Here is a 16,191-nt window from a genome sequence, read left to right as displayed (position 1 = left end):
TATTTAATGTCACTGCTTAAACAGAAGTTGTTGACAAATACTGAATGTTCAGAGAACAAGAAGTTGCAGGATTTATTGCATGCAGCTGAACAAGTGGGAAAGCATACTTTGCAATGTGGTTACGATTCACTGGAGGCCTCTTGTAGGGCCGCTGTTACAGGTATGTTATTAGAAGGCATGCTTGGTTAAAGGAACAGAATCTGCCTGATCATGTTAAAGCAAAATTATTAGATGCACCATTACAGCATGATACTTCGTTCGGTACTAAAGCAGAAGAGGTGTTGAAAAAAGTGGAGGATAAAGCAAAATCTATGCAGACAGTCAAGGATTTCTTACAGGTACAGCCACCCAGGTTTAGCAGGAACTGGCCTTCTAAATATTGGTCCTTTAGACAGACCACAAAAAGGCAGATACAGGCGTCCCAGAGGCAGATCTCAGCCCCAAGGCTCTTACAGGCCTAAACAATGGGGTGCTTCTACCTCCAAAAGCGGAGAAGACAAATCACAACCTTACAGGAAACAGTCCCAATGACTTTCCTCTTCCAGATCCAAGCACTTTTCTTTTGGCAGCCCCCTTAGGGGGAAAACTAGCACTTTTTTCATCAAATTGGCAAATGGTTACCCAAGACAAATGGGTCCTGAACATAGTGTCCCAAGGCTACAGGTTCCATTTTCATACTCTACCAAGGTCAAAAGGTATGAAAGACCTGCCACACAATCAATGGGCATAGGCACAAAAACAAATTACAGCCCTCATGGACACGAGGGCCATTCAGCAAGTACCACAACAAGAACAGGGGCAAGGATTTTACTCCAGACTTTTCCTAGTACCTGGAAAGGACAAAACCTGGAGACAAATACTGGACCTGTCTATACTAAATACATTTCTGGAAGTTCCAAAATTCAAGATGTTGACTCTACAGCAGCTACTGCCCATGCTGGGCAAGAAGGCTTGGCTCATAACTTTGGGCTTAAAAGAGGCATACCTGCATGTCCCAATCAGACAGTCTTGCAGAAGATACCTCAGATTCATAGCTGGCTCAATGCATTACCAGTTCTCTGCACTGCCTTTTGGCTTATCTACTGCGCCCAGGGTCTTCACAAAATGCCTGGCACCAGTAATTGCGTTTTGCAGACAAAGAGGAATTCAAATATATCCCTACTTGGACGACTGCCTAATTCAAGCAGAAAACAGACATTCTTCTAAAACATCTGGCGTTTGTAAAAAGATTACTAATTGGCCTAGGGTACACAGTAAACGAAAAGAAATCAAAACTAGTGCCCTCTCAAGAGATAATATTCCTGGGTGCAAGCTTAAATACAACTGCCCAGATGGCTTATCTCACGCCAGACAAACAAAAGCAACTGACTACTTACTTCAAGAAATTGGCAACAAAAACCTACTTATCTGCAAGGAAAATCATGCAGGCCTTGGGTTTCATGGCATCCTGCATTCTACTAATTCCATATGCCAGACTGCATATGAGGAAACTGCAATGGTATTTAAAAAGTGTTTGGACTCAGCATTGCCACAGCCTGGAGACAGTAATTGCACTCATTCCCTGGCTGCAACAGGAGTTTTGATGGTGGGCAGAAGTCTGTCACCACAACAAGGGTCTGCCATTCATTTTACCCACAGCCAGACGGACACTGACAACGGATGCATCAGATTATGCCTGGGGGCCCATATGGCAGGAAAATGCATTCAGTGCACATGGCCTGCAAACCAGATGCATCTTCACATCAATCAAAAAGAGATGCTAGCTGTTCAAAATGTCCTGACATCTTTCAAGGACCTGCTTCATCCAGGACAGATACTGATAAAGACAGACAACACTACGGTCATGTGGTACATAAACAAGCAGGGAGGTACACATTCCTACCCCCTCGGCAGACAAGCAATGACCTTATGGGACACAGTATTGGCTTTTCAAGTTCACCTGCAAGCACAATTCCTGCTAGGAAAAACAAATACTCTGGCAGACGAACTAAGCAGAAACTTCATGGATCCCCACGAATGGAAACTGGATCCACAAGTCTTCAGCATGATAATAAGGAAATGGGGATGCCCAGACATAGATATATTTGCTTCCTCTCACAACTGCCAATTGCAGAGATTTTGCACAAGGATTTATCACAAGCAAGCATGGAAAGTGGACGCCCTATCCTTCAGCTGGAAAAATCTAACAGTATATGCCTTTCCTCCACTGCCTCTCCTTCCCAGGGTACTCCTAAAGGTCAAACAAGAGAAGCCAAAAATGATACTGATTGCACCAGACTGGCCACGCCAGCACTGGTACCCAATCCTAAAGAGCTTGTCTCAAGGTCCAGCATGGATATTGCCTCAAACTTCTCACTTGCTGACCCAACAAAACAATCAGATCCTGCACAGCCAACTCAGGACCTTAAATCTGGCAGCATGGCGGATAATGTAGCCATTCAGAACACTCCTCTTTCAAAAGCTGTTATGGATGTTATCTTGGAGGCCAGGAGGCCCAGTACCAGAAAATCTTATACAGAAAAATGGAAGAGATTCTGTGCTTGGAACCAGGAACAAGGCATTGACACGTGTGTACCAAATATACCTCAGATTTTACAATACCTAACTGAGATGCTGAACAAAGGCCTTTGTTTCTCATCAATTAAGATTCATGCCTCTGCCATTTCAGCCCATTACAATACGGAACCACCTATCTTTTCTCATCCTTTAATAAGGCAGTACCTCAGAGGGGCCAAAAACATTAGGCCTCCAAGGAGAGCACCAATTCCGGCCTGGGACCTCAATTATGTTTTGGAAAAACTCGCACTGCCTCCTTTCGAGCCAGCATCAACAGCAGATATAAAATTCTTATCCTGGAAAACAGCTCTGCTCCTAGCAATAAACCTCTGCAAGGCGAGTCTCAGAGTTACAAGCACTCATGGCTGTGGAACCTTTTATCGTTTTTCATCCAGACAGGGTTTCTCTGAGGACAAACCCTACATTTATGCCTAAGGTGGTGTCCAGTGTGGCCCTCAACCAAACCATTCACTTGCCTACCTTTTATCCAAATCCACAGAACAAGGGTGAGAAAAGTCTGCATTCTTTGGACATACACAGGCAGTTACGCTTCTACTTGGACAGACCTAAAGCTTTCAGAAAGACTGAGAAACTTTGTGTCATATGCTGCAGGCTCACAAAGAAAGGCTATCTCAAAACAGACTATTTCTAAGTGGATAGGCCATTGCATCCGTTTTTGCTATTTTCAACATGGCAAATCAGTGCCTAAGGGCATTAGGCCTCATTCCACCAGAGCAGCAGCCACTTCAGCAGCCTTCCTCAGAGGAGTACCAACCAAAGTTATCTTGGAGGCTGCAACTTGGAGTTCAGTGCACACTTTCACAAAGCACTGCCACTTACCTCTTTAGTCCAGAGCAGGCTTTGCCACTGCAGTTCTGCAGGGCCTCATAGCCTCTCCTAATCCTATTTAGCCCAGCCACCCATCCTCAGCTTTGGGATTCAACCCAAGAGTAATGACTGCAACAGTGAAACACGATGAACATAGTACAGTTGTGTACCTACCAGAAATGTAGATGTTTGAGTGTATTCACTGTTGCAGTCCAGGTTACCCACCCACCATCCCCCTTTAATTTGCTGGGACTTATCTGCACTTCTCTATCCTATATAACCTATTTGGTGTATTTGCTTGTAGATGAAGGAAATGTTATTCTTGTGCATGCATTTTTATTGGCATATTTTTCAGCCTACCAGTTTGGGGGGCACCTGACATCTGGGACAAGAAAAGCTGAAGAAAATGGCGTCTGCTGCATCTTTTATACTCCTGGCGCACTGACGTCAGGGAAGAGGTGACAGCAACCGACGCCGGACCTAGACTTTGGAATTCTGGCCGACTGAGGGTAGCCTGCCAGCAGGATAACCCAAGAGTAATGACTGCAACAGTGAATACACTCGAACATCTACATTTATGGTAGGTACACAACTGTACTTTTGACAACCCTGTTTCCATGACTCTGGTAATTTCCTTAATTCATCATTGAAATTAACTCCTAAGATCCTCCAGGACTTTTCTGTTGCATGCACATGCAGTTATGCTGGGCATGTTTTGGTAACTATATTTCCAAAAAAAAAAAAAAAAAGGCAGATGTTCTAGTCAGGGGAAGAGTTCATCTTTGCTCTGTCATCATCATCATCATCATCATCAGCTTCCTTTTTCCCATTTTCTGCATGGAGTAGGGGAATCATGTTAACTGTCACCATCTCTCTCGATTCAATGCCACACTCCTGCCTTCTTCGCTCATGCCTGTCGCAGATCTTCTTTCACACAGTCCATCCACCTCTTTGCTGGATGTCCTTGTTTCCTCTTACCTTCTTCCTGTCTGTCCCAAATTGTATTCACCAGATTGTCGTCTTCTTTTCTGCACATGTCCAAACCACCATAATCTGTTCTCTTTGATCTTTTCTACAATTGGAGCTACTTTGGCTTCTGCTCTAATTCCTCATTTCTTCATCTGTCCCACTGAGTGCATCTTACCACCCTTTTTCTTCACTTCATTTCCATCACCTCTAACTTCTTCATCTGCTCTGCTCTGCTTTTACTGGCCAGGTTTTTGTACCATACAATAGTACTGGTCACACCACTGTTTTGTACACCTTACTTTTCAGCTTCTTTGGCATTAGACTACACCTGACATTCTATGCCAGTTGGCTGCAGTCCCTTTGATTGTAGCTTTGACCTCTTCATTCAGACTTTCCTTCTCCTCAATCACCCCACCCAGATAACTGAAGCTGTTTACCTGTTCCACTATCTTCCCTTCTATCTCATTTCTCAGCTTCTTCTGATTTCTCCAGTTTGCTGCCATTGCCACTGTCTTATCTGTGCTTAGTTTCCTCCCATGTGCCTTCAGTTTTGCATTCCATTGCTCTATACTTTGCCGGAGTTCTTGCTTAGAGTTTGCCTGTACTGCCACATCATCTGCATATAGCAACTTTGTTAATCTGTCCCCTCCAGCCTGTTTGCTAATGTAGTCCATCACCAGTGTGAACAGTAGTGGGCTCAGAGCTGAACCCTGGTGTACACCCAGTCCCACTGGGAACCCCTCCGTAGGGCTGAACACTGTTCTTACTTAAGTCATTGGGTCCTTGTACATAGCCTGCACCAGTTCTACCAATGTTTCTGGGACTTTGAACCACCGCAGTACTGCCCAGATCAGCTTTCTTGGGACCTTGTCATATGCTTTCTCCGAGTCTAGGAATGCCCAGTTGGACTCTTTCCTCATAAATAGTTTCTTCTCAACTATCTGTCTCATTGCAAACATCGGGTCAGTTGTGTTGCATCCTGATCTGAATCTGAACTGCCCATCTCCCATCTTACATTCTACTACTCTGCGTATCTGTTTCAGTCACCCTTTCTAGAACTTTCATGCAGTGTGATAGCAGTTTGATTCCTCTGTACTGCCCACAGTTTTGGATGTCCCCTTTATTCTTGTACACTGACATGAGTATGCTTATTCTCCAGTCATCTGGGAAACACCATTCTCTCCACACGGCTATGAGTACCCTCAGAGGAGCCATTTCTCCCCTATGTCATCCAGCATCTTTATCATATCTACTGTGACCTCATCTGAGCCTGCTGCTTTCCCTGACTTCATTTTCCTTAGTGCTGTTCTTACTTCTTCTAGGGTAGGCTCCTCTTCTTTTCTCTTTGTAGTCTGTTTTTGGGGAAATACAGTTTCTGTTGGGTTTTCTTCATTCAGAAGCTGCTCAAAATTCTCCTTCCATCTGCCTTTGATGTCCTGTGGACTGGTGAGCAGGTTGTTGCTGGCATCCCTTACGAAAGGTGTCTGACTATCTTCTTTATCTTTCTGTCTTTGCCTTGCAACCTGATATAGTTTCTTTGTGCCACCTAATGAGTCACTTTCCAGAAGTTGGTAGAGTGCCTCTGATGCCCTATTCTTTGCTGTTGCAACTCCTTTCTTAGCTTCTTTGTTAGCCAACCAGTATTCCTTGCTAGCCTGGTCAGTCTTTTCTATCCCACTTTTTCCTGCACTCCATCTTTCTTTTGATGACTTCCTGGATTTTTGCATTCCACTACCAGCTTTCCTTATGTACCATATTTCCATACCTGACTCGGCCACATATCTGTTCTGTAGCCTTCACATATGCTGTTTTGAGGCTCTGCCATTCTTCTTCATCTCCATCTATTTCCTCCTCTTCTTGGTGTGCTAGAACCATGAGCAATCCCTTGAATTGTATTTTCTTTCTAGTCAACTTTCAGGTCTAAAGCCTGGTCTCTGTTGACCTTAGAACCTTCTCTGACCACTGCTTGCAGCTGATTGTGGCAATCAGTTTCACTGGGGATGATTTTGCAATCATTGATTCTTCCCCATTGCCTTTTCCTTACTAGGAGGAAGTCTACCTGAGTTGCATACTGGCCATGTGATCTTGTGACTCTCTCTTTTTCTGAACCATCTGTTGGCTACTACCAAGCCATTTGCTAGACAGAAGTCTAGAATGGCCTCTCCTCCTTTGTTCCTGTTGCCCACCCATGTGGACCCAGTCAGTCCTCGGTTCCTGTTCTGTTTGCCTGATATTTGCATTCAAGTCACTCATTATCAGCACCAATTCATGTTGTCCTGCTTTATCTAGTAGATCCTGCAACTGCTGTCTGAATGCACTCTTTTCCTCACTATCACAACCCTACTATGGGGCATGGGCTGAGATTATGAATACTGCCGTGTCGTTACACTGGAGTCTGATTGCCACAAGTCTGTCACTAATTCTGATGATATCCCTTACTGTCTTCTGAAGCCTCTCTCTCATCATAATTCCCACACCGTTTCTAGTCTGCCCCCCTCCTGAGTAGTAGACTCTGGATCCCAGTGTCCCCCTCCTGAGTAGTAGAGTCTGGATCCCAAGCCAAGTGGCTTTGCTGCACTGCCCTTCCATCTTGGATACATAGGATGTCCAGCCTCCTCTGTATCATCATGTCATCCATTTCCAAGCTGTGTCCTGTCAGTGAACCCACATTAAGTGTAGCAATTCTTAGTTCATGTTTGGCAAGTTGATTGGTTTTACGTCCAGCTTTCACTCAACAGAGCTAACCCCAGTAACCCAGGCTGGGCAATTAGACACCGGCCAGCCAGTAGCTTATTGATCCAGGGCTGGGCTTTATGGCAGACACACACTGGCTAATAGGGGCACATACACCCCTCTCACCGTTAGCATAGATCCCTGGAGTAGGTCAGAGTAGGCCTAGTCTTCAACCCACTTATCACTGATAACTGCCCTTGCCCATTTTGGCGACATTAGTTAGCATGACCGAATGACCTAGAGCCATATTTTACGCCATTGAGTGGCTAACTCTGCCACAGCGTGCAGTCTGTGGTCTGTGTTCTCCTATCTTGAGGGTACTGCGCACTACAGTAGATGCACCAAAGCAACTGGTCTGTACAACTCTTCCCTCTATAGGGTGCCATATAGAGTCTGTGCTGCTGCCCACTGCTCCATTCATTGGTGAGTTTGAGATGGAAACAGTCAGCAAGTTTTTCAGAGGAGGGAGAAACCACACAGATACAGAGGGAGAATATGCAAACTCTAAACAGCATTGGTCGTAGGTCAGGATCGAACCTTATACCTTGTGCATGGAAGGCGAAGATCCTAACCATTATGCCAACTGGTCATCTTTGTTTTATATTTATTTGTTATGTACTTATTTTACATTTGTTTACCGGGAAAGTCTGACTGGACACAGCTCCTTTTTCAGCAGAGGCCCGGGGAGAAAAGCTCCAGCAAAAAGTATACAGTATTAACAAGATTACAATATTGTAAAGTACAAAAAATTGTAAAATTACAAAAAGTATACAAGAGTAATACCATAAAGAAATAATAAAAGTTGACAATAGTGTAAGATGTGATATGTACAGTGGAGCTATTTGAAGCTAGTGATTGTTGAATGACTGACATGAATTACTACAGTTGGATATAATGGAAAACATAAGTTAGACATATTGTTATATTTAGCAACTTTTCTTTGGGTAAAAGTATTATATACATCCAAAAACTTTGGAAGTCAGGCTGAAAAGGCAAATGTTCATATGCAGTTAATTCCCATGGATAAGTAATGTAGCTGTGATCCTTCTAGCTGGGCATCTACTACTATAGTGAGTGTACACACACTTCTGTTTTGGGAACTTACTACTTCGTTGCTGCTTTTACATTCTATGTTTTACAGCTACTTTGGCAAGGCAGTTTTCCCACATTACATACAACGTTTTAGTTCCCCCACCATCTTCTCTTTAATTCTGCAGCTTATGTTGTAGACAGAGAATAAAGAAGAGTTTGGAAAAGATGAATGGGTGCTCAGAGATATGCATGAGTGTAAAGTAAAATAATTTTAGTAGTGTGGAGGCCCACATGTTAAGAGGAAAGAGCATAATATGCTTAGTATTTATTTACACTACTCACAAGCACCAGCATGGAGTATCTGCTCCACGGGTTCTGTCTTGCCTCTCTGCTTTCTTGGTTATAGAAAGTGTAATCATGGTGATCTCATTTGTTAAGCCATGGAATGAGAAAAATAATGCTTGGAGTATTTGATGTTAAAGTGTTTGGAGGTTTATTTCTAAATTAATTTCTTGTGTGCTCTGGTTACCCTTGTGACTTCCTTTGGCTTTATTCTGGAAGAATAAAGTGACACAAGGTGTAGTAACGTAAAAGAAAGCAATATTTATTTGATGAAAAATTACAGTTTGATTTCATTTACCTTTAACTTTGAGCAATAAAAAGTATTTATTTGTCATTTTTGAAGAAGCTGACTTTTACAGGTTTGACAGATATTTCTTTTTAAAAAAAATGGCTTTTAAGATATATTTCCTAACAGTAAATTGTAATAACTTCAAACTAATCAATGTTTCTCCTCCTAACAGCAATGTAAACTAACTAACCCCTGTAAGTATAGCCATGACAGGAAAGATAGCACTAAAAAGTGTGTTTTGTTGTCTTTAAGGATCCGTCAACGTGGACCCATAAAGCCTGGAACATTTGGATATGGGAAGGTACCATTTTCCTTACCACTTCTTAAGAAAAATGAGCTTGGCAGACGTTCCAGGAGAAACAGTCAGTTGCAGAAAGATGATGCAGCACATTTTCAAGGCCATGCAGAAAGGCAGGATTTGGGTAGTGAAAAAAGGCAGCACGATAGAAGTGGATCCTCCAGACCTCCAGCCCCCAAAACACTTCATATCCACACAAAAAGTGGGAAAGATACAGAGATGGAGGCTTTGAAAACTAAAACAACTTCCCTGAAGCAAAATCAGAACACAGAACTGCCAACAGAAAATGGTTTACAAGCCACAGAACAAACAGCAACCATTCAGCCATTCAGTAAAAACAGACAGCTAAATGAGGGTAACGTATATCTTGCACAGGAAGAAACACTAATACCAGAAGAAAAGAGAAGTAGTTCTTGGAACTTTGCTAAAGAAAGACATATTGAGCCAACTGATGGAAAGGAACTGTCTGAATTCTTGGGCAACTATAGTAGAATTGTAGCAGAGACACAGCCTGAGGAGGGACTGGATGCCCCACAGCTTCAGGAGTCCCTTCAACAAGAACATCAAACAGGAAGTTCACTTGGAAACCATTCAGAAAGCTCCAGGGGCCATGGCCTTCTGAAAGGGGAAGACAGTTTTATTACAGCTTTAGTCAAAGAGGTTGAATACTCCACACATTTTGAAAGGAATAACAGGACTTCAGAGACTACTCAGAATCCATTTCTGGTAGACTGGAGTAGTGTAAATGCACATCAGCACTTAAAAAATGGGATAGGATTAAAGGAGACCCCCGAAATTTCCAGTACTGAGGTTGTATTTGGCAAAAATGAGAGAATGGATAAGGCTGGCCTTGAGGAGGTACAGAAATTGAACAAGACCAGGAATAGGGAAAACCTGGGCTACTTCCATAGAAGAACACTGGAAAGCCAGCAGCCTGAAAGAATATTAGGAACTGGTGTGGTGCATAACAGCAAAAAGGTTCCACAGGCAGTTCAGAGATCTCATTTTCAAGGAGTACAGTATACTGGGAACCAGACTTCATTATCTGATCAGTACCTGACTTACAGAAATCCAAACAGGAACCAAAATAAGCATAGATTATTTCTGCAATCACAGCAGCTCCCCCAGCAAGTTGCCAGAAGTGATGAGTTCAGCCATTTACGTAATGCGGACAGGTCATCTCTTCAGAGTCTTCAACGGGAGCCTATTGTTCACCATGGGCTTGGATCCCAAACTCGAACTTCCCAAGCAAGTAGGACTCGGCAGCACAGACAACATCAGCATGGTGTTTATGACATTTTGACTTCACAAGATTACCGTCTCAGTGCTGCACAACCCATCCGACAAGGTCAAGAAGAAACTGACAGGTGGAATTTGCGAACAAATGTACCATGGAATAGCCCTCAGGGATCTCCTAACAGGTTATCTCCATATTCAAATGCAGAAATTCAGGACTGGAGTCTTTACAACCCTGATGCAGGAAACTTCATTTGTGAAGGGGAGCAAAAACAGTACAAAGTTTGCAACCAGGAGGTAAGGACTAATTTTTATGTGTGGACATTTTGTTTCTTAAACAGAGCTGCTTCTAACTAGCATACCACTTGTTTATATATATATATCAAAACTAGTTTTTTTGTGATAATTTACATGTTTCTGTATTTCTTTGCCTGCTGTAGTGAAGTTTGTTTTCAGAAAATGACTGGTTGCTAGATACTCCTGTGCTGCCCCCCACAGGCTTGTCTCAAGGGAATATCAACTGATGCAAAGAAACTTTCTGTCTATTATTTCTTAATATGTTAATGGCCACGGTGGTGCAGCGGTTAGCATTGTCGCCTCACAGCAAGAGGTTCTTCCGTTTGATTCTCGGCTGGAGCGTCTTCTGTGTGGAGTCTGCATGTCCTCGCCGTGGTCGAATGACATATAAAGACATGTAGGTTGGTGTGTTCGTGAATGGGTGTGCCTTCTTTGAAGGTTGGGCGTCAGGCTGGCATCTCGACACAGTAAAAATCCACTTCCAGTCATTAGCGGACCGGATTTCTGCTGTGGTGACCCTTAACCAGGAAAAGCCGAAAGATATTACTATTTCTTAATATGTTGTTGTCCTTATCTTTGCAGGCTTCATAATGATTACATTGCAAGCATCTGGATGTCACTACAGTTTTTGATATTGAAGTGGGAGGCGGTTCTGTTTTTGCTTACCACTTTTTTGGAGACACTCTCAAGCCTAAAACTGTGCTTTTTGTAAAATCTAGGATGCTTTCTCTTTCAATACATTATTAAAAAAACTTGTCACTTTTAAACAAATGAAATGACCTTGCAGATGATAGTGTAAAACTTTGTAGTGAATTGTTTCATTTTGATGTCAGAAAACAGCATACAGTTCACAATCCATTCTCCATGTTCTGGTCAATGTACTTTTTAGAAAGAGAGTGAAGGCAAAATTAATGTCTAAAGTCCTATTTTTTGAGATGGATTCCAGGAGATAGGGTAAAAGAAACAAAAAACAGTATGCTTTGCTGAATTTAATTTTTTATCATTTTCGTCTTGCACATTTCAAAATTTGTACAGAGGTTTCTGAATTGAAACCGTTGTAACTGCCTTCTGTTAGCAGCTTGATGGGTATGGAGTGATAGTTCTTTAAAAGCATTTGAATACCTTAAAAACAGTAAGGAAGATAAAAAAATACATTTTCATCAGCAAACCAGAATTGTCATCAGCATTTAATCTCACAGAGTCTGTTTTTAAAAAAAATGAATGCCTAATAAATTCACTTAGTTCATGTTGTAGTTAGTCAGTACCATAGGATGGTATACTACACATATCCATCCATCCACAGTCCCTTTTTCCCATTTTGATTTTGCACACGGGGTTGGAGTATGTCTTGAACAGTGGCACTCTAGAGTCAAGGTTTACACCGCTTCGTGGCTAGCCCTGCCCTGATTGTTCTACCACACCAGACACTTGCAGACATGCTTACACCTATGGCCAGTTTAATATGGCCGATCCACCTGGCTGTAAAATGAAAGGTGGTAGCCCACTTTGCCCTTTGGCTTCATAACTGGTTGCTACTGGTTTGAATGTTTGTTGTATGTGTATTTGTTGCATCTGTGTAAGATACTGCCACCCCTTATGTGTACACGTGTGTCTTTTTTTGTCTATTTTGTTTACATTCATCCACTCTGTTATGTAATATGTGTTGTTTTCCAGCAATAGTTTTAGAGAATTAGGAAGGAATGTAGAATCTAAGCATCAGACCTGTTTGTTGTGGTTAGCAGTGCCTCCTTTCTGTCACCATGTACTCACACTCTCACTAACACACACACACACACACACACACACACACACACACACACACACACACACACACACACACACACACACTAAGATGTGGTAAGAGGAGGTCCACCTCCAACAGTAGGGATAAGGCCATCAGGAATCAGGAAAACTCAGCAGATAAAACATTGCCAGGTTACATTAGTCCCTTCCCTGACCTGTAATGCAAGATGGTGCCATTCTTTTCCAGATCTTTTTAATACACTGAGCTTTGAATACATTAAATGACCCCATTCCACAGCTTCACCTTTGAAAAACCATATCTGATGTTGTCTTTTCCATCCATTCCTCAACATATGGGTTTCAGATCTGACCTTTGATCTGGCTTCAGCCACTTCTAAGATTTGAATCCGGTGCTCAGGCTGCTCCCCCATACCCCTAATCCCTGTTTAGAGAGCAAACTACCTCAGATCTCATTTGCTGCCATAAGCATTTGATGGGTCTTGGTGCTCAGGAACATTGTATTGAAAATTTAATTAGGTAGATATGTACTTTTCTTTTGGGGCTGACTTTTTTTTGTTAATTTCTTGTATTTCTCCCCTTCTATGGTGATTTCTGCATATTGTCTTTTACCTTTTTTGGTCCTTTTTATCTCTCTCTCTTTCTCTTCCTCTTCATCTCTCGCTCCTTACTGGGGCTTAATTTAAAAAGAAAAAAACATTGCTTTCTTTCTTTAGGGTAATTTCTACTAAATACTAAAGGGGTACTTCTTTTCTTGGTATTGTTAACCTGTCTCTCTCTCTCTGTCTGTCTGTCATCCATGAGGATGGCAGACAAGCTAATAAATACGTATTTGTAAGTATTTATAAATAATAAAAAAGCTCATTCTAAGGGGACTCCTTCAGCCGTCCAGAGGTGAAAAACTCCCTTCTGGATCTGGAATGTCTGCTGCTGCTGCTTCTTCCCCTTCTCCATCTTCTTCAAAGAAGTAGTCTGGTAGACCCAAAGAGAAGCAAAGGGAGTAAGATAAAGAAAAAGAAAGAGAGGTTAAATTCATCTAAAAAGAACTCTCCAGATCTTAGCACTTTCATTGGCTCTGATGCCTAAGATTCCCAGACCTTCAGAGCCAGTGCTGTTTTCAAATCTGATAGTTATTGGATCCTGTACTCCTCCTAGATTTTCTCTGGATCCTATCTTCCCTAGGCTTCAGTCTTCAATTTTACAGGGCAGATCCTGTTATTTCTTCAGAAAATCTTCTACTTCTTTTCTTAGTTCAGCAAGGTCTTCTTGGAGCTGACATGGACTGCATGATGAGGTTTCTACTGACCCAAATCCAATTAGGGGAGTTCTCCTGGCTCTAGACACTGTAGGATCTGGAAGAACCATTTATTCCCCTCACTCTTTAATGGCACCTTCTTCAACCTGACCTCTCTGATCGGCGCTCTTGGATCTGACTGTTGCCCAGGGCAATCTGCATCGGAGCTGAGTCTCCATACTTCCTTGACTCCAATGAGTTCTCTGACGAAGTTGGCTCCAACCTTGTTGGACCCGTCAGAATCTCAAAGCCGAACAGTTGTCATTGACTTTGACAGGGCAGGGTCAGATCTGAGGTTTTTGGATCCTTTCTTCTCTCTTGGAGCATAAGCACTTGATAGATCAGCTCCAGTATTTGCATCGGATCACAGCCTGATGTGATCTAGAGTTGAGCCACCTTCAGGAGTTTTCACATCTGGCAGCAAGGCTCCTCAGATCTGTGGCGAGTTTACCATTTGAGGCTTTCGAGAGAGTCAACCTTCATTGATGTCTACCTTTTTGGAACCAGATCCAACCCTCCCCTATAGGATTTCCCAGCTTCCACAGCCTACTCTCCTTGTCTCATCAGGACAGACAGTTTTCTTGAGCCTGTTTTCCCCAGGAGAGACTGTCAGTTTCTGAGTCCTCCCTGAGCAACCCACTCAAGAGGTACACAGGAAACACAAGTGTAAGAGGAGACACTTGGATTCCACTGAAGACTCCTCTACCACTAACACTGATTTTGATGAGGGAGAAGATTTTCCCAGATCCCTCCTTGAGGATGTCTCATTCAGAGAGATTCTCAAACTTCTTAGACAAAATGGGGATTGGTCCTCCCAAGTGTCTTCCCTGGAGGAGTCAGTTTTTCTTAAAACTTTTGGATCTGGACCATCTACTTTTTGAGTAGTTACCCTAGCCAGTGACATGGTAGACCTGATCTCTTCCTGAGTATGGAAGGAGACTGACACAGCCGAACCTGTTCCTAAAAAGCACGACAAGTTTTTGGATGCTCCTAAAGACTTGTCTCCATGGGAGCAAGGGTCCTATGGTAGATTCTGTGGTAGTGTTGTCAGCCACTAAGAAGGAACTTGCAGAAGAAAGTTCCTCTGTCTGTCCACCAAATACGGAATCCCATGTGTTGGACAGATTTGGGAAGCATGTGTATGCGTCATCTACTTTTTCTGTGAGAGCACTAGATTATATAGCTCACATTACTCATTTGCAGAGGGATTTGACAAAGGAAATTGTCAAATCCCTGCCAGGGATTGTCTGCATATCAGAAGAAAATCCATTTATTCACAGTTGGCTACCCTACAGTTGGTATTCAATGCCTCTATGCGCCTTATCTCTAATGCCATAAAGAATGCTTCTAAAACATTTGGCACAGGTATTTCCAAAAGAAAGCATTCCTGGATGCAGCTTTGCGACTTTGCAGAACATTTTCAAGATATCCTTCATCAATGCCCCATATGATTGACCAACTCTTTTTAGTCTCAAGGTTAAAGGGACTATCTCAAGAAGTAAGAAGGATGGTAATCCCTCTCTTCTGTAGGGATCAAATTCTCTACCTCTCAAAGGACCTTCTCCAGAAACCAGAAGGAAGGAAAGAGAATCTGTTTTTTTAAAGCCCAGGGCTTTGTATCTGATACTTCTGGAGAAAGAGCTTCTGAGGCAAAGGGGGCAACTCTTCTAATAGATGTTGACCAAGGGACAGAGGTAACCAGCAAAACCAGGGCTTCAGAGGTCCTTTTCAGAAAAGCCTTTCCAGCACTGCTGAACAGTTGCCCGGTTTTCACACTGTGGAGACAGTTGAGGGGTGCTTGTCCCTACACCCAGCAACCTGGACATCCATCACTAAAGACAGGTGGGTGCAGAGGATCATAACCAGAGATAATTTCATTTTCTTCCACACCCTTCATTCATGTCTGACAATAATTCCCGATATTCCACGTTCACAAATGTAAGAAGCAGATTCAGAAAAAAGGAATATGAAAATAAAATGTAACCGGCCAACACAGCTAAAACAAAATCAGTTTAATGTAATATAGGTAAGTGCATTCACACCCAGCAAAGGTGCTTCATCAGACCACAGTACACAGCTCAGTTCAAATACCACATATATATATATATAGGGTCTGTATTATATTCTCGAAAGCCGACAATGTCAAATCTGACATTGTCGACACAAAAATATCGAACGCTCAGAATCTCGAGCGTGTAAACGGAAATCTCCGTAAGGGAAAAACCCTTGCTTAAACCCGTTAGGGTACTTTTTCTTTTTTTTTTGTCTTTTTATAAGGTCGACATTTGAAGACATCGGCCATATGTTCGATGTTTTCAACCGTCGGATCTTATAATATAGACCATATATATATATATATATATATATATATATATATATATATATATATATATATATACACACACACACACATATAAAAAATGCAATCAATTAATGAAAAAAAAAATCACATAACTTAAGTGCCGGTTATAAAGGCACTACATCATTTAACATTTATCAGCTTGCAACATTATAATCCACTTTAACTTATCAGATTCTGTATTATTAACAAAATCT

At 42.2% G+C, this 16,191-nt stretch overlaps 1 protein-coding gene across 1 annotated transcript in view; it reads left to right on the top strand.

Moving 5' to 3' along the window:
• The window catches only part of LOC122808922 (thrombospondin type-1 domain-containing protein 4-like), a 2,399,573-nt gene that overhangs the window by 839,749 nt on the left and 1,543,633 nt on the right, over nucleotides 1–16,191 (top strand). Inside the window, exon 5 of the mRNA XM_044080057.1 lies at nucleotides 9,002–10,580. Coding sequence (XP_043935992.1) covers nucleotides 9,002–10,580 — 1,579 coding nt within the window. The remainder of the gene's footprint in view (nucleotides 1–9,001; nucleotides 10,581–16,191) is intronic.

Source organism: Protopterus annectens, chromosome 8.part0 (genome assembly GCF_019279795.1).
Source record: "Protopterus annectens isolate FY-2018-M chromosome 8.part0, PAN1.0, whole genome shotgun sequence".
Lineage (NCBI taxonomy): Eukaryota > Metazoa > Chordata > Ceratodontiformes > Protopteridae > Protopterus > Protopterus annectens.
The sequence above is the reverse complement of the archived record's forward strand: the minus strand, read 5'-3'. Positions and strand labels throughout refer to the sequence as shown.